Here is an 18,841-nt window from a genome sequence, read left to right on the forward strand (position 1 = left end):
TTTCCCTTTTTTTCCCCTCCATTAATTGGATTTTTTCCCTTTATTTTCTATTGAATTTTCCCTTCCCATCCCCTCCATTAATTCCATTTTTTTCCCTTTTTTTCTGCTCCTTTAATTGGATTTTCCCCTTTTTCCTCCATTATTTTCCCCTCCATTAATTGAATTTTTCTCTTTATTTTCCATTGAATTTTCCCCTCCCATCCCCCCATTAATTCCATTTTTTCCTTTATTTTCCCCTCCATTAATTCCATTTTTTCCACTCCATTAATTGGATTTTTTCCCTTTTTTTCCCTCCATTAATTGGATTTTTTCCCTTTTTTCCACTCCATTAATTCAATTTATTTCCCTTTTTTTATTCCCTTTAATTTCCCTTTATTCCCCCCCATTAATTCCATTTTTTCCTTTATTTTCTATTGAATTTCCCCTTTTTTATTCCCTTTTTTCTCCATCCCATCCCCTCCATTAATTGGATTTTTCCCTTTATTTTCCCCCCCATTAATTGGATTTTTCCCTTTATTTTCTCCCCCATTAATTGGATTTTTCCCTTTATTTTCTCCCCCATTAATTGGATTTTTCCCTTTATTTTCCTCTCCATTAATTGGATTTTTCCCTTTATTTTCCCCTCCATTAATTGGATTTTTCCCTTTATTTTCTCCCCCATTAATTCCATTTTTTCCCACCCCATCCTCTCCATTAAATTGATTTTTTCCCTTTATTTTCCCCCTCCATTAATTCCATTTTTTCCATTTATTTTCTATTGAATTTTCCCCTTTTAATTCTCATTTATTCCCATCCCATCCCCTCCATTAATTCCATTATTTCCCCTCCATTAATTGGATTTTTTCCCTTTTTTTCTCCATTATTTCCCCCCCATTAATTGGATTTTTTCTCCATTATTCCCCCCCCCATTAATTGGATTTTTTCCCTTTTTTTCTCCATTATTTCCCCTCCATTAATTGGATTTTTTCCCTTTTTTCTCCATTATTTCCACTCCATTAATTGGATTTTTTCCCTTTTTTTCTCCATTATTTCCCCTCCATTAATTGGATTTTTTCTCCATTATTTCCCCCCCATTAATTGGATTTTTTCCCTTTTTTTCTCCATTATTTCTCCCCCATTAATTGGATTTTTTCCCTTTTTTTCTCCATTATTTCCCCCCCATTAATTGGATTTTTTCCCTTTTTTTCTCCATTATTTCCCCTCCTTTAATTGGATTTTTTTCCCTTTTTTTCTCCATTATTTCCCCCCCATTAATTGGATTTTTTCCCTTTTTTTCTCCATTATTTCCCCCCCATTAATTGGATTTTCTTCCCTTTTTTTCTCCATTATTTCCCCTCCATTAATTGGATTTTTTCCCTTTTTTTCTCCATTATTTCCCCTCCTTTAATTGGATTTTTTCCCTTTTTTCTCCATTATTTCCCCCCCATTAATTGGATTTTTTCTCCATTATTTCCCCCCCTTTAATTGGATTTTTTCCCTTTTTTTCTCCATTATTTCCCCCCCATTAATTGGATTTTTTCTCCATTATTCCCCCTCCATTAATTGGATTTTTTCCCATTTTTTCTCCATTATTTCCCCTCCATTAATTGGATTTTTTCCCTTTTTTTCTCCATTATTTCCCCCCTATTAATTGGATTTTTTCTCCATTATTTCCCCCTCCATTAATTGGATTTTTTCCCTTTTTTTCTCCATTATTTCCCCCCCATTAATTGGATTTTTTCTCCATTATTTCCCCTCCTTTAATTGGATTTTTTTCCCTTTTTTCCTCCATTATTTCCCCCCCATTAATTGGATTTTTTCCCATTTTTTCTCCATTATTTCCCCTCCTTTAATTGGATTTTTTCCCTTTTTTTCTCCATTATTTCCCCCCCTTTAATTGGATTTTTTCTCCATTATTTCCCCCCCTTTAATTGGATTTTTTCCTTTTTTTTCTCCATTATTTCCCCCCCATTAATTGGATTTTTTCCCCATTATTTCCCCCCCTTTAATTGGATTTTTTCCCTTTTTTTCTCCATTATTTCCCCCCCTTTAATTGGATTTTTTCTCCATTATTTCCCCTCCATTAATTGGATTTTTTCCCTTTTTTTCTCCATTATTTCCCCCCCTTTAATTGGATTTTTTCTCCATTATTTCCCCTCCATTAATTGGATTTTTTCCCTTTTTTTCTCCATTATTTCCCCCCCTTTAATTGGATTTTTTCTCCATTATTTCCCCTCCTTTAATTGGATTTTTCTCTTTTCTCCGGAGCCGATGAATGGATTCGACCTCGGCTCTGCCCCGGCTTTTGGTGCATTTTAATCTGATTTTTATTCCCTTTTAGTCCATTTATTATTTCCATTTTTTCTCCCTTTTATTCCATTTTCAGTCCCTTTTTTTCCTCTATTTTTTCTCAATTTTATTCCATTTTAATCCCTTTTATTCCCATTTTTAATTCTATTTTTTTATCCGTTTTATTCCATTTATTTTCTATTTTTTGTCCCTTTTATTCCATTTATTATTTCAATTTTTATCACTTTTATTCCATTTAACTCTGATTTTTTTATCAACTTTATTCCATTTTTTATTTCCATTTTTTCTCCCTTTTATTCCATTTTCAGTCCTTTTTTTCCTCTATTTTTTCTCAATTTTATTCCATTTTAATCCTATTTATTCCCATTTTTAATTCTATTTTTTATCGGTTTTATTCCCTTTTTTTTTCTATTTTTTATCCCTTTTATTCCATTTATTATTTCCATTTTTAATCCTTTTATTCCATTTATAATTTTCATTTTTATTCCCTTTTATTGCATTTAACTCTGATTTTTTTATCAACTTTTTTCCATTTATTATTTCCATTTTTTATCCCTTTTATTCCATTTTCAGTCCCTTTTTTCTCTATTTTTTCTAAATTTTATTCCAATTTAAATCACTTTTATTTCCATTTTAAATTCCATTTTTATCCCATATTTAATTTTCATTTTTTATCCCTTTTATCCCATTTATTTTCTATTTTTTTATCCCTTTGATTCCATTTATTATTTCCATTTTTAACCCTTTTATTCCAGTTATAATTTTCATTTTTATTCCCTTTTATTGCATTTAACTCTGATTTTTTATCAATTTCATTCCATTTATCATTTTCATTTTTATCCCTTTTATTCCATTTATTTTCTATTTTTTATCCCTTTTATTATTTCCATTTTTAATCCTTTTATTCCATTTATAATTTTATTTCTACTGCTTTTATTCCATTTAACTCTGATTTTTTATCACTTTTATTCCATTTTTTATTTCCATTTGTTTCTCCCTTTTATTCCATTTTTAGTCCCTTTTATTCTCTATTTTTTCTCAATTTTATTCCCATTTTTAATTCCATTTTTTCTCCTTTTTATTCCATTTATTTCCATTTTTTCTTCCTTTTATTCCATTTACTTTCTATTTTTTCTCCCTTTTCTCCCCATTTTTTTTTCCTTTTTCCTCCCTTTTATTCCATTTTTAATTCCATTTATTTTCCATTTTTCCTCCCTTTTATTCCCATTTTAATCTTTTTGCTCCTCTTTATTCCATTTTTAATTCCATTTTTTTTTCCATTTTTCCTCCCTTTTATTCCCATTTTTAATCTTTTTTTTCTCCCTTTTTTCCCCATTTTTTTCCCCCTTTTCCCCCATTTTTTCATCCCTTTTATTGGCTTCTTTTATTCCCTTTTTCCCATTTTATTTTCTATTTTTCTCCATTTTATTCCATTTATTTTCGATTTTTTTCTACCCTTTAATCCCATTTTTTGTTCCATTTATTTTCCATCCCCCCATTTTATTCCATTTTTAGTCCCTTTTATTCTCTATTTTTTTCTCCATTTTATTCCAATTATTTTCCATTTTTTCCCCCTTTTATTCCATTTTTATTCCCTTTTTTCTCATTTCTCTCCCTTTATTTTCTAATTTTTCTCTTCTTTTTTCTATTTTTTCTCGCTTTTTCCCCATTTTTTCCTCCCTTGTGTTTTCTATTTTTAAATCCTTTTTATTCCCATTTTTTCCTCCCTTATATTTTATTTTTTCCCCATTTTTCTCCCTTTTCCCCCATTTTTTTCATCCCTTTTATTCCTATTTTTAATCCCCTTTTTTTCTCCCTTTTATTCCCTTTTTCCCACAATTTTATTCCCATTTTTTCTACCTTTTATTCCCATTTTAATTCCTTTTATTTTCTATTTTTTTCTCCCTTTTATTCCCATTTTTTCCCATTTCCCCTCTTTTTGGTTATTTTTTCCAATTTTTCCCCTTTTTTGTTATTTTTCCCCGTTTTCCCTTTTTTCTGTTACTTTTCCCCTTTTTTCCCTTTTTGTTATTTTCCCCCAGATTTTCCCTTTTTTTTACTATTTTCCCCATTTTCCCTCCCATTTTTGGTGATTTTTCCCAATTTCCTTTTTTTTGTTATTTTTCCTCACATTTTTCCCCTTTTTTGTTATTTTTTCCATTTTCCTTTTTTTTTCTGTTATTTTCCCCCAGATTTTTCCTTTTTTTAATTTTTTCCCTTTTTCTACTTTTTTTTTTGCTATTTTCCCCCATTTTTCCTTTTTTTGTTATTTTTTTATCCCATTTTACCCCCTTTTTTTGGTTATTTTTTCCCATTTTTTTGTCCATTTTTTTGGTTATTTTTTCCGATTTTTCACTTTTTTTGTTATTTTCCCATTTTGCCTTTTTTTCTGTTACTTTTCCCCTTTTTCCCCATCCCCCCCCCTTTTTGGTGATTTTTCCCCGTTTTTGTTATTTTTTTTCCCATTTTCCCTTTTTTCTGTTGTTATTTTTCCCCAGTCCCCCTTTTTGTTATTTTCCCCCCTTTTTTCTCTTTTTTATTGTTATTTTTTTCCCATTTTCCCCCTTTTTTCTTATTTTCCCCCGATTTTTCCTTTTTGTATTTTTTTCCCTTTTTCTACTCTTCTTTTGCTATTTTTCCCCATTTTCCCTTTTTTCTTATTATTTTATCCCATTCCCCCCCTTTTTTTTGTTATTTTCTCCCTTTTTTTTGTTATTTTCCCCCATTTTTCCTTTTTTTTTTGTTATTTTTTTCCCTTTTTTTGGTTATTTTCCCCCATTTCTCTCTTTTTTTTTTTTTTTTGTTAATTTTTCCCCTATTTTTGGGTTATTTTTCCCCTTTTCCCATTTTTTTGTTCTTTTCCCATTTCCCCTCCCGGGGGATTTGTGGGATTTGAGCCGGGCCGAGATTTTCACACCTAAAGGTCGCCAATGACGCAGGAGCCACTCAAAAATCTCGGTTTTTTTCCTTTATTTTCCCCTATTTTCCCCTTTTCCCTGATTATTCCCATTTTTTCCATTTATTCCAAATTTTTTCCCATTTTTTTCCAGTTTTCCCCCCCATTTTTTCCCATTTTATTCCCATTTTTATCCCATTTATTTCCCATTTTTCCTGTTTTTTCCCTCATTTATTCCCATTTTTCCTGATTCTTTCCCCATTTTTTCCCATTTCCCCCCATTTTTTCCCATTTCCCCTGATTTCCCCCCATTTATTCCCCATTTCCCCCCATTTATTCCCATGTTTCCCAATTTCCCTCATTTTTTCCTGTTTTTTTCCCATTTCCCGATTTATTCCAATTTTTCCCCCATTTTTTCCTATTTTTTTCCCATTCCCTTTTTTTCCCTATTTATTCCCATTTATTTCCCATTTTTCCTGGTTTTTCCCCTCATTTATTCCCATTTTTCCTGATTCTTTCCCCATTTTTCCATTTCCCCTTTTCAATGGAAGATCAGAAATGACGCAGGAGTGACACAAAAATCTGATTTTTTTTCTTTATTTTCCCCTATTTTTCGCTTTTCCCTGATTATTCCCATTTTTCCCATTTATTCCAAATTTTTCCCATTTTTTCCCAGTTTTTCCCCCCATTTTATTCCCATTTTTACTATTTTTCCCTCATTTATTCCTGTTTTTACTTATTCTTTCCCCATTTTTCCCATTTATTCCCATTTCCCCCCATTTATTCCCATTTTGTCCTGTTTTTTCCCCCATTTATTTCCATTTTCTCCCCATTTCACTCTATTTATTTCCATTTTTTTTCTCATTTATTTCCATTTTTCCCATTTCCCCCTGTTTTTTTCTCATTTCTCCCATTTTATTTCAATTTCCCCCCATTTTATTCCCATTTATTCCCATTTTCCCTCATTTATTTCCCAATTATCCCTATTTTGTCCCATTTTCTCCCTCTTTTCCCCATTTCTCTCATTTTTCCTCATTTTTTTTCCCAATTTATTCCCATTTTCTCCTCGTTTCCCCCCATTTTTTCCCCACTTTTCCCCTTTATTTCCATTCCCCCATTTATTCTCATTTTTCTCCCATTTCCCCCTTTTATTTCCAGTTTATTCCCATTTTTTCCCCATTTTCTCCCATTTTATCCCAATTTTATCCCCATTTTTTCCCATTCTTCCCCATTTCCCCCATTTTCCTTTTTTTTCCCATTTTTCTTCCATTTCCCCCCATTTTCCCCCATTTTATTTTCATTTTTCCCATTTTTTCCCTTTATTCCCATTTTCAGCTCATTTTCCCCCAATTATTCCCATTTCACCCCCATTTCCCCCATTTTTTCCTTTTTTTGAATTTTCCCCATTTTATCCCATTTTTTCCCATTTTATTTTCATTTCCCCCCATTTTCCCCATTTTTTCCCCTTTTTTTTTCCCATTTCCCCCTTTTTCCCCTTTTTTCCCCATTTTATTTTCATTTTTTCCATTTCTTCACATTTTCTCCCATTTTATTTTCATTTTTTCCCATTTCCCCCCCTATTTCCCCCATTTTTACCCATTTTCCCCATTTTTTCCTCAATTTTTCCCATTATATTTTCATTTTTCCCATTTTCCCCCTTTTTTTCCCATTTTCTTTTCATTTTCCCCCCTATTTCCCCTTTTTTTCCTTTTTTCCCATTTCCCCCATTTCCCCCCCTTTTTCCCATTTTATTTTCCTTTTTCCCCATTTTCCTCCATTTTCCCCCTTTTTTTGCCATTTTATTTTCATTTCCCCCATTTTTCCCCTTTTCTCCATTTTATTTTCATTTTCCCACATTTTTCCCATTTTATTTTCATTTTTTCCCATTTCCCCCCCTATTTCCCCCATTTTTACCCATTTTCCCCATTTTTTCCTCAATTTTTCCCATTATATTTTCATTTTTCCCCATTTCCCCCCTTTTTTCTTATTTTATTTTCCTTTCCCCCCCTATTTCCCCATTTATTTCCCTTTTCCCCCCTTTTTTCCCATTTTATTTTCATTTTTCCCCATTTCCCCCATTTCCCTCATTTTATTTTCATTTTTTCCCATTTTCCCCCCATTTATTCCCATTTTCCCCCCATTTTCCCCATTTTTTCCCATTTTATTTTCATTTTTCCCATTTTCCCCCCTTTTTCCCATTTTATTATCCTTTTCCCCCATTTCCCCATTTTTCCCCTTTTTTTTGCCATTTTAGTTTCATTTTTCCCCATTTATTCACATTTTCTCCCATTTTATTTTCATTTTTTTCCCATTTTCCCCCCATTTTTTCCCATTTCCCCCCCATTTTCCCCATTTTTTCCCATTTCCCCATTTTATTTTCAGTTTTCCCCATTTCCCCCATTTTATTTTCATTTTTTTCCCATTTATTCACATTTTCTCCCATTTTATTTTCATGTTCCCCCTTTTTTCCCATTTTATTTTCATTTTTCCCCATTTATTCCCATTTCCCCCCTTTTCCCCCTTTTCTTGCCATTTTATTTTCATTTTCCTCATTTTCCCCCTTTTTTTCCCATTTTATTTTCATTTTTCCCCATTTCCCTCATTTCATTTTCATTCTTTCCCCATTTCCCCCATTTTCCCCCTTTTTTTTTTTTGCATTTTCCCCTAAAATTCCCCAGTTTTATTTTCATTTTCCCATGTTTTCCCCCCTTTTTTTGCCATTTTATTTTCATTTTTCCCCATTTTCCCATTTATTTCCATTTTATTTTCATTTTCCCCCTTTTTTCCCATTTTATTTACATTTCCCCCCATGTTCCCCCTTTTTTCCCATTTCATTTTCATTTTTCCCCATTTCCCCCATTTTATTTTCATTTTTTTCCCATTTATTCACATTTTCTCCCATTTTATTTTCATGTTCCCCCTTTTTTCCCATTTTATTCTCATTTTTCCCCATTTCCCTCATTTTATTTTCATTTTTCCCCATTTCCCCCATTTCCCCCCTTTTTTTGCCATTTTATTTTCATTTTCCCCATTTTCCCCATTTTATTTTCATTTTCCCGCTTTTTTCCCATTTTATTTTCATTTTTACCCATTTCCCTCATTTTATTTTCCTTTTTTTCCCATTTATTCACATTTTCTCCCATTTTATTTTCATGTTCCCCCTTTTTTCCCATTTTACTTTCCTTTTTCCCCATTGTCCCCTTTTTTTTCCATTTTATTTTCATTTCCCCCCATGTTCCCCCTTTTTCCCCATTTTATTTTCATTTTTCCCCATTTCCCCCCATTTCCCCCATTTTTCCCCTTTTTTTTTTTGCATTTTCCCCTAGAATTCCCCAGATTTATTTTCATTTTCCCCCCTTTTTTTGCCATTTTATTTTCATTTTTTCCCATTTATTCACATTTTCTCCCATTTTATTTTCATTTTCCCCATTTCCCTCATTTCATTTTCATTTTTCCCCATTTCCCCCCCATTTATTCCACCCCCTATTTCCCCCATTTTTCCCTTTTTTCCCCATTTTCCCCTAGAATTCCCCAGTTTTATTTCCATTTTCCCATGTTTTGCCCCCTTTTTTTGCCATTTTATTTTCATTTTTCCCCATTTTCCCCTAAAATTCCCCAGTTTTATTTTCATTTTCCCCCATTTTTCCCCTTTTTTTGCCATTTTATTTCCATTTTTCCCCATTTTCCCCATGAATTCCCGGTTTTATTCCCATTTTCCCGTGTTTTCCCCGCGCCCTTTCTCCCCTCCCCGCTAATCCCGGGGTTGTTTTTTTCCGCTCCTTTGTCGATATTTTTTTCCCGGTTTTTTTCCCGGTTTTTTTCCCGTTTTTCCCGTTTTTTTCCCGTTTTTTTCGGGCCGGCCCCGCCCCCGCCCCGCGGATAAAGCGCGGCCGGAGCGGCGGCGGCGGCGCGGGAGCGGCGGCAGGTAGGACAGCGCCCCATTAATTAGCCCCGATTAATTAACCCCAATTAGCCCCGATTAGCGCCGATTAGCCCCGATTAGCCCCGATTAGCCCCAAAATATTCCCAAAACCGCCCCAATTAGCCCCAAAACCGCCCCAATTAGCCCCAAAACCGCCCCAATTAGCCCCAATTAGCCCCGATTAGCGCCGATTAGCCCCGATTAGCCCCAAAATATTCCCAAAACCGCCCCAATTAGCCCCAATTAGCCCCAATTAGCCCAAATTAGCCCCGATTAGCCCCGATTAGCCCCAATTAGCCCCAATTAGCCCCCAATTAGCCCCCAATTAGCCCCAAAATATTCCCAAAACCGCCCCAATTAGCCCCAATTAGCCCCAATTATCCCCAATTAGCCCCAAATTAGCCCCAATTAGCCCCAATTAGCCCCAATTAGCCCCAATTAGCCCCGATTAGCCCCAATTAGCCCCGATTATCCCCGAAATTGCCCCAATTAGCCCCAAATTAGCCCAAATTAGCCCCAATTAGCCCCAATTAGCCCCAATTAATTAGCCCCAATTAGCCCCAATTAGCCCGAATTAATTAGCCCCAAATTAACCCCAAATTAGCCCCAATTAGCCCCAAATTAGCCCCAATTAGCCCCAAATTAGCCCCAATTATCCCCGAAATTGCCCCGATTAGCCCCAATTAGCCCTGATTAGCCCCAAATTAGCCCCAATTAGCCCCAATTAGCCCCGATTAGCCCCCGATTAGCCCAAATTAGCCCCAAATTAGCCCCAATTAGCCCCAATTAGCCCCAATTAGCCCCAATTAATTAGCCCCAATTAGCCCAAATTAGCCCCAATTAGCCCCGATTAGCCCCAATTAGCCCCAATTAGCCCCAATTAGCCCCGATTAGCCCCAATTAGCCCCAATTAATTAGCCCCAATTAGCCCCAATTAGCCCCAATTAATTAGCCCCAATTAGCCCCAATTAGCCCCAATTAGCCCCAATTAGCCCCAATTAATTAGCCCCAATTAGCCCCAATTAGCCCCGATTAGCCCCAATTAGCCCCAATTAATTAGCCCCAATTAGCCCCAATTAGCCCCAATTAATTAGCCCCAATTAGCCCCGATTAGCCCCAATTAGCCCCAATTAGCCCCAATTAGCCCCAATTAGCCCAAATTAGCCCAAATTAGCCCCAATTAGCCCCGATTAGCCCCAATTAATTAGCCCCAATTAGCCCCAATTAGCCCCAAAATATTCCCAAAACCGCCCCGATTAGCCCCAATTAGCCCCGATTAGCCCCAATTAGCCCCAATTAGCCCAAATTAGCCCCAAGTAGCCCAAATTAGCCCCAAAATATTCCCAAAACCGCCCCAATTAGCCCCGATTAATTAGCCCCAATTAGCCCCAATTAGCCCCAATTAGCCTCAATTAGCCCCGATTAGCCCAAATTAGCCCCAATTAGCCCCGAATTAGCCCCAATTAGCCCCAATTAGCCCCAATTAATTAGCCCCAATTAGCCCCAATTAGCCCCAATTAATTAGCCCCAAATTAGCCCCAAATTAGCCCCAATTAGCCCCAAATTAGCCCCGAAATTGCACCGAATTATCCCCAAAATATTCCCAAAATAGCCCCGAAATATTCCTGAAATAATAGCCCCAAAATTAGCCCGAAATTGCCCCAAATTATCCCCGAATTATCCCCAAAATATTCCCAACATAGCCCCGAAATTGCCCCAAATTATCCCCGAATTATCCCCAAAATATTCCCAAAACCGCCCCGAATTAGCCCCGAATTATCCCCAAATAATCCCCGAAATATTCCCAAAATTATCCCCAAATATTCCCAAAATATTCCCAAAATAATAGCCCCAAATTATCCCAAAATAGCCCCAAAATAGCCCCGAAATATTCCCGAAATTGACCCAAAATAGCCCCAAATTGCCCCAAAATTAGCCCCAAAATATTCCCAACATAGCCCCGAAATTGCCCCGAAATTATCCCCAAAATTGCCCCAAAATATTCCCGAAATATTCCTGAAATTGCCCCAAATTAGCCCCGAATTATTCCCAAAATAGCCCCGAATTATCCCTGAATTAATCCCGAATTAGCCCCAAATAATCCCCAAAATATTCCCAAAATTATCCCCAAATATTCCCAAAATAGCCCCGAAATATTCCCAAAATAATAGCCTCAAAATTATCCCGAAATAGCCCCAAATTATCCCCAAAATATTCCCAAAGTATTCCCAAAATAGCCCCAAATTATTCCCGAATTATCCCCAAAATATTCCCAAAATAGCCCCGAAATATTCCCAAAATTGCCCCAAAATTAGCCCGAATTAGCCCCAAAATTATCCCCAAATTATCCCCAAAATATTCCCAAAATATTTTCTAAAAAACAAAAAAAAACCCCAAAAAATTTAAAAATCCCCAAAATATCCCCAAAATATCCCCAAAATATCTTTCAAAAATCCCCCCAAAACCGCCCCCCCCAAAATTCCCAAAATATCCCCAAAATTCCTTTAAAAATACTTTTTTTAAAAAAATCCCAAAAATCTCTAAAAAATCCTAAAAAATTTCCCCAAAATTTCCAAAAATCCCGGAAAAAAATCCCGGAAAAAAAACCCAAAAAAAATCCTTGGAAAATCCAAAAAATTCCCAAAAAATCCTTGTAAAGACCCCCAAAAATTCCCAAAAAATCCTTAAAAATCCCAAAAAATCGATTTAAAAACCAAAATCAATCCTAAAAATTTGGGGGGATTTTTTGGGGGATTTTCTGGGGATTTTGGGGGATTTTTGGGGGATTTTTTTTGGATCTTGGGGGGATTTTTTGGGACTTTTGGGGATTTCTGGGGATTTTTTGGGGGGATTTTTGGGTATTTTTGGGGGGATTCTTGGGGGGAATTTTTTACCATTTTTGGGGAATTTTTGGGGAATTTTTGGGATTTTTTGGGGATTTTTTTAATTTTCTGGGGATTTTTGGGGGGATTTTTGGGGATTTTTTTTATTTTCTGGGGATTTGGGGGATTTTTCAGGGGATTTTTTGGGGGATTTTTCGGGATTTTTTGGGGGATTTTTTGGGATTTTTCGGGATTCTTGGTGGGATTTTTTTACCATTTTTGGGGAATTTTTGGGGGATTTTTGGGGGAATTTTTGGGGGATTTTTTGGGGGGATTTTTGTGGGGATTTTTGGGGGGATTTGGGGGGATTTTTGTGGGGGATTTTTTGGGATTTTTGGGGGGATTTTTTGGGGATTTTGGGGGGAATTTTTTGGTATTTTTTTATTTTCTGTGGATTTCGGGGGTTTTTCAGGGGATTTTTTGGGATTTTTCGGGATTCTTGGTGGGATTTTTTTACCATTTTTGGGGAATTTTTTGGGATTTTTTTTATTTTTCTGTAGATTTGGGGGATTTTTCAGGGGATTTTTAGGGATTTTTTGGGGGATTTTTTGGGATTTTTCGGGATTCTTGGTGGGATTTTTTTACCATTTTTGGGGAATTTTTGGGGGATTTTTGGGGAATATTTGGGGGATTTTTGGGGGGATTTTGGGGGATTTTTTGGGGGATTTTGGGGGGATTTTTTGGGGATTTTGGGGGATTTTTGTGGGGATTTTTCGGGGAGTTATTTGGGGAATTTTTGGGGAATATTTTGGAGATTATAGGGGGGATTTTTTTTGGTTTTTTTTATTTTAGGGGGATTTTTGGGGAATTTTTCGGATTTTTTGAGTGATTTTTGGGGAATTTTTGGAGATTTTTTGGGGGGGATTTTTCTGGGAGGTTTTTGGGGATTTTGGTGGGGATTTTTTTTTTTAATTTTTGGGGATTTTTTGGGATTTTTGTGGGGATTTTTGGGACTGATTTGGGGATTTTTTGGGGGGGATTTTTGGTTTTTAAAGGAATTTTTGGGGGGATTTTCCAGAGGGAAACTGAGGCACGGAGCTCCCAAAAGATTCCCAGAATTTTTTCGGGATTTTTTCCCCAGTTCCTTCCCAAAAAAATCCCCAAAAATCCTTAAAAAAAAAAAAATCCCAAAAATCCCCGAAAATCCCTTAAAAGTCCTTTAAAAATCCCCCCCAAAAAACAGAAAATTCTCTAAAATATCCCCAAAATTATTTTTAAAAATTCCAAAATATCCTCCAAAAAATCCCAAAAACGAAAAAAAAATCCTCAAAAAATCATTTTAAAAAATCCAATAAAATCCCTGAAAAATTCCCCAAGAAATCCCAAAAAAACCCCAAAAAATCCTTTAAAAATCACCAAAAAAATCACAAAAAAAAAAACCTCAAAAATTCCCAAAAAAATCCCGAAAAAAATCCCGAAAAAAATCCCAAGAAAATCCCCAAAAATTTCCATAAAATCCAGAAAAATCACCCAAGAAATCCCCCCCAAAAAACACTTTAAAAACCTCAAAAAAATCCCTAAAAAATCTCCCAAAAATCCCTAAAAAATCCCCAAACCCCCCCAAAAATTCCATAAAAACCCCCCAAAAATCCCTAGAAAAATCCCCAAAATCCTTTTAAAAATCCCTAAAAAAAATCCTCAAAAAACCCTGCAAAAATTCCTTAAAAACCACCAAAAATTCCCAAAACAATCCCCAAAACATCCTCCAAAAAATCCCAAAGAATAAAAAAAAAAACGATAAAAAAACCCAAAAAATCCCCGAAAAAAATCCCCAAAAAAATCCCAAAAAACACCAAAAAATTCCAATAAATCCCCAAAAATTTCCCTGAGAAATCCCAAAAAAAAAAAACACCTGAAAAAAATTCCCAAGAAATCCTCAAATAATCCTTAAAAAAATCAGAAAAAAATCCTTTAAAAATCCAAAGAATCCCCAAAAAAATCCCCAAAAAATTCAGTTTTTTTCCCAAAAATTCCCCAAAAATTCCCCAAAAATTCCCCAAAAATTCCCAAAAATTCCCCGAATTCCCGTTTTTCCGCAGGTTTCCGGGATTTCGGGATGGGCCCGCGGCTGCTGCTGCCGCTGCTGGGGCTGCTGCTGGCGCCGGGCGGCGCCGTCCCGGTAACTTCGGCATTCCCGGGAATTCCCGCGCGGGGCGCGGGCGGCGTTTCGGGGTGAAGGGGGAATCCCAAAAAATCGGGGGGCGTTGGGATGAAATTCCAAAAAATTGGAGGGATTGGGATGAAATCCCAAAAAATCGGGGGGATTTGGGGTCCAATCCCAAAAAATCGGGGGGATTTGGGATGAAATCCCAAAAAATCGGGGGGGATTGGGATGAAATCCCAAAAAATTGGGGGGATTTGAGGTCCAATTCCCAAAAATCGGAGGGATTGGGGAATGAAATCCCAAAAATCGGAGGGATTGGGGAATGAAATCCCAAAAATCGGAGGGATTGGGGAATGAAATCCCAAAAAATTGGAGGGATTTGGGATGGAATCCCAAAAATTGGAGGGATTGGGGAATGAAATCCCAAAAATTTGAGGGATTGGGGAATGAATTCCCAAAAAATTGGGGGAATTTGGGGTCCAATTCCCAAAAAAATTGGAGGGGTTTGGGGTCCAATTCCCAAAAAAATGGAGGGATTGGGGAATGAATTCCCAAAAAATTGGACGGATTGGGATGAAATTCCAAAAAATCGGGGGGATTTGGGTCAAATTCCCAAAAAAATGGAGGGATTGGGGAATGAAATCCCAAAAAATTCGGAGGGGTTTGGGGTCAAATTCCCCAAAAAAAAAGAAGGGAAAATTTGGGAATCAAATCCCAGAAAATCAGAAAATTTGGGAATCAAACACAAAAAAATCTGGAAAATGGGGAACTTGGGAATTTCCCTGGAAGTTTTTCAGGATCTCATCCCAAAATTCCCAAAAAATGGAAGAATTTGGGAATCAAAGTCATAAAGTACCAAAAAATGAAGGAATTTGAGAACGAAATCGCAATAAATGGAGGGATTTGAGAATCAAATCCCAGAAAATCCGAAAATTTGGGAATCAAACACAAAAAATCCCCCAAAAATGGGGAATTTGGGAATTTTCCTGGAAATATTTTGGGATCTGATCCCAAAATTACTTAAAAATGGGAAAATTTGGGAATGAAATCCCAAGAAAATGGAGGGATTTGGGGTCAAATTCCCAAAAAATCAGAGTTGCTTGGGATCAAATCCCAAAAAAAAAAAAAAAAAAAAAAAAAAAAAAAAAAGGGGAAATTTGGGAATCAAATCCCAGAAAATGATAAATTTTGGGAATCAAACACAAACAAATCTGAAAAATGGGGGAATTAGGGAATTTTCCCAGGGATTATTTTGGGATTAAATACTCAAATTCCTAAAAAATTGAGGGGTTTGAGATAAAATCCCAAAAAATGGGGAAATTTGGGATTTTTCCTGGCAATTCTTTGAGATTTGATCCAAAATTCCTAAAAAATGGGGGAATTTGGGAATGAAATTCCTAAAAATTTGAGGGATTTGGGAACGAAACCCCACAAAATGTCGGGATTTGGGAGTGGGGATTTTCTCTTGGATTTTTTGGGTCTGAATCCCTAAAAATCCCCCCAAAAAATTTGGGAATTCCGTCCCACAATTCCCGTCATTTTTGCCATTCCAGGCTTAAACCAAATTCCAAAAAATGGGGAAATTTGGGAACGAAATCCCAAAACCAGGAAAATTTGGGAATCAAATCCCGAAACTTTGTGGGATTTGGGAATGAAATCCCAAAAAATTGGAAAATTTGGGAATCAAATCCCAAAAAACGGGAAAATTTGGGAACGAAATCCCACAAAATGTCGGGATTTGGGAATGAGATCCCAAAAATTTCCCAAAAACGGGGGAATTTGGGAACCAAATCCCAAAAAACGGGGAAATTTGGGAACAAACCCCCCCAAAAACGTCGGGATTTGGGAGTGGGGATTTTCTGGTGGATTTTTTGGGACTGAATCCCCAAAAAATCCCCCCAAAAAATTTGGGAATTCCATCCCGCTATTGCCATTGCTGTCACCGTTCCAGGCTTAAACCAAATTCCTAAAAATTGGGAAATTTGGGAACAAACCCCACAAAATGTCGGGATTTGGGAATGAGATCCCAAAAATTTCCCAAAAAATGAGGGAATTGGGGAATGAAATCCCGAAAAATGGGGAAATTTGGGAACCAAATCCCAAAAAACGGGGAAATTTGGGAACGAAATCCCACAAAATGTCGGGATTTGGGAATGAGATTCCAAAAATTTCCCAGAAATGGGGGAATTGGGGAATGAAATCCCAGAAAATGGGGAAATTTGGGAATCAAATCCCAAAAAACGGGGAAATTTGGGAACGAACCCCCCCAAAAACGTCGGGATTTGGGAGTGGGGATTTTCTGTTGGATTTTTTGGGTCTGAATCCCTAAAAATCCCCCAAAAAAATTTGGGAATTCCGTCCCACAATTCCCGTCATTTTTGCCATTCCAGGCTTAAACCAAATTCCAAAAATGGGGAAATTTGGGAAGGAAATCCCAAAAACAGGAAAATTTGGGAATCAAATCCCGAAACTTTGTGGGATTTGGGAATGAAATCCCAAAAAATTGGAAAATTTGGGAACCAAATCCCAAAAAACGGGGAAATTTGGGAACAAACCCCCCCAAAAACATCGGGATTTGGGAGTGGGGATTTTCTGTTGGATTTTTTGGGACTGAATCCCTAAAAAATCCCAAAAAAATTTGGGAATTCCATCCCGCCGTCGCCCTTGCAGGCCTGTCCCGGGATTTCCTCGGAGCCGCCGCTTTTTCCCGGGAAGGGCCAATCCCGGCCGCTCTCCGAGGGCCTCCGGCGCTTCCGCTGGAGCCGGCAGGACGCCTCGCATCCCGGGAAACGGGAGGAGCTGGCCGGGAAAACGGCGGGAATTGCCGGCTCTTCCCGCTTTTCCGACGAGGCCGAGGACGGGAAGCGCTCCTATTCCATGGAGCACTTCCGCTGGGGAAAACCCGTCGGGCGCAAGAGGAGACCCGTCAAGGTCTACCCCAACGGAGCCGAGGAGGAATCGGAGGAGAATTCCCGCCCGGAATTCCGCAGGGGAGAATCATCCGAGGAGGAGGAGGAAGAATTCCCGGAATTCCCGTGGGATTCCCGGAAGGAGAAGCGTTACGGCGGATTTATGAGCTCGGAGCGGATCCGGACGCCGTTGGTGACGCTCTTCAAGAACGCCATCGGGAGGAGTTTCGCCAAGGATGGGCAGTGATGGGAAAAAATCCCGGGAGAATCCCGGGAAAAAATCCCGGGAAAATCCCACGGGGGAAAAAATTCCCGGAAAATCCGGGGAAATCCCCCGGGATTCGCGGCCCCCGTAGCGTCCCCTTAGCAATTCATCCTTCCTAATAAAAAATCCCGGGATTCTCGGGCGGGAATTCCCGGGTTTGGGAGTTCTTGGAATTGGGGCGGATTCTGGTTGGGAATTCTTGGAAATATTGTAGAGGAGGGATGGAAAATTCCCAAAAAAAAAAAAAAAAAAAGCTACGGATGAGAGCGTTGGGAGGGGGAAAAAACGGGAATTTGGGCCGGGAAAGGGTTGGAGGGTCAATTTTTGGGATGAGTTGGAATTCCCAGTTTGGGAATTCTGGGAAGTTTTCCACGGGAAAAACAAGGACGGGGCGCAGGGAATGGATTTCCATGGGAAAAGGGAGGAATTTTGGGAAGGAATTCCCAACATTTGGGGAAATTTGGGGTTGGAATTCCCTGAGAATCTCTGGGAATGGCCAAGGAAAAGTTGGGAAATTCCAGGATCGTGGGATTGGGAATGGGGTGGGATGGAAGATCCATGGATCCCAACAATGGAATTCCAGGATTCTGGGATCCATCCTGAGGGATTTTTATGGAATTTGGAGATGGAAAAGAGAATCCCAAATTCCCAGGGAATTCCCAAAATTCCTTCCCGGAGAGGAGCTGGGATGGGGATGGATCCAATCCCAGGCTGGGAATGGCGGGAATTCCCAGGGAAAAGGGGAAATGGAATTTGGGAAGGAATTCCCAACCTGGTGGGAATTCCCGAAGAATCCCTGGGAATTCTTGGAATTCCCCTGGGAAACCTTGGAATGGGATGGGATTTCAGATCCATGGATCCCATCCCAGCCATTCCAGGATCCCTCCAAATCCCCTTGGAAAAGCTCTGGAGCCCCTCCCGTTATCCCGGGAAAAAAACCAGGATGGGATTTGGGAATGGGGATTTGGAATTCCGCTGTCGGAGCCGATCCCAAATCCGGGAATGCTCCGAGCTCCAAAATTCCATGGGCACCAACCCCAATCCTGATCCCGATCCTGGTCCCAGTCCTGATCCTGACCCCGATCCTGATCCCAATCCTGGTTCCAAGCCTGATCCCATTCCCGATCCTGATCCCGATCCCCAATCCCAATCCCAATCCCGATTCTGATCCCAATCCTGGTTCCAAGCCTGATCCCAATCCCGATTCTGATCCCAATCCTGGTTCCAAGCCTGATCCCAATCCCGATTCTGATCCCGATCCTGATCCGATTCCCAATTCTGGTCGCGATCCCAATCCTGATCCTGATCCAGATCCTGGTCCCATTCCCAATTCTGATCCCGATCCCCAATCCCAATCCTGATCCGGATCCTGGTCCCAATCCTGATCCTGATCCCGATCCCAATCCCAATCCTGGTCCCAATCCTGATCCTGATCCTGATCCTGATCCTGATCCCAATCCCAATCCCAATCCCAATCCCAATCCTGATTCTGATCCTGATCATGATCCCGATCCCGATCCCGATCCTGCTTCCAATCATGATCCTAATCCTGATCCTGATCCTGAATTCTGATT

At 38.2% G+C, this 18,841-nt stretch overlaps 1 protein-coding gene across 1 annotated transcript; it reads left to right on the top strand.

Moving 5' to 3' along the window:
• Positions 1-14,005: 14,005 nt before the first annotated feature.
• On the top strand, positions 14,006-17,528 carry POMC (proopiomelanocortin). Its single transcript, XM_085574301.1, has 2 exons — positions 14,006-14,108; positions 16,764-17,528. Exons 1-2 carry the CDS (start codon positions 14,046-14,048, stop codon positions 17,247-17,249), a joined length of 549 nt encoding a protein of 182 aa, XP_085430427.1. The 5' UTR covers positions 14,006-14,045; the 3' UTR covers positions 17,250-17,528.
• Positions 17,529-18,841: the final 1,313 nt, after the last annotated feature.

The sequence above is a fragment of the Lonchura striata genome, chromosome 3, assembly GCF_050655825.1.
Source record: "Lonchura striata isolate lonStrDom1 chromosome 3, ASM5065582v1, whole genome shotgun sequence".
NCBI lineage: Eukaryota > Metazoa > Chordata > Aves > Passeriformes > Estrildidae > Lonchura > Lonchura striata.

Coding starts and splice junctions, on each gene's coding strand:
- POMC (XM_085574301.1), top strand. CDS start 14,046: ATGGGCCCGCGGCTGCTGCTGCCGCTGCTGGGGCTGCTGCTGGCGCCG. Junction 14,109..16,763: donor CGCCGGGCGGCGCCGTCCCG/GTAACTTCGGCA, acceptor TCGCCCTTGCAG/GCCTGTCCCGGGATTTCCTC.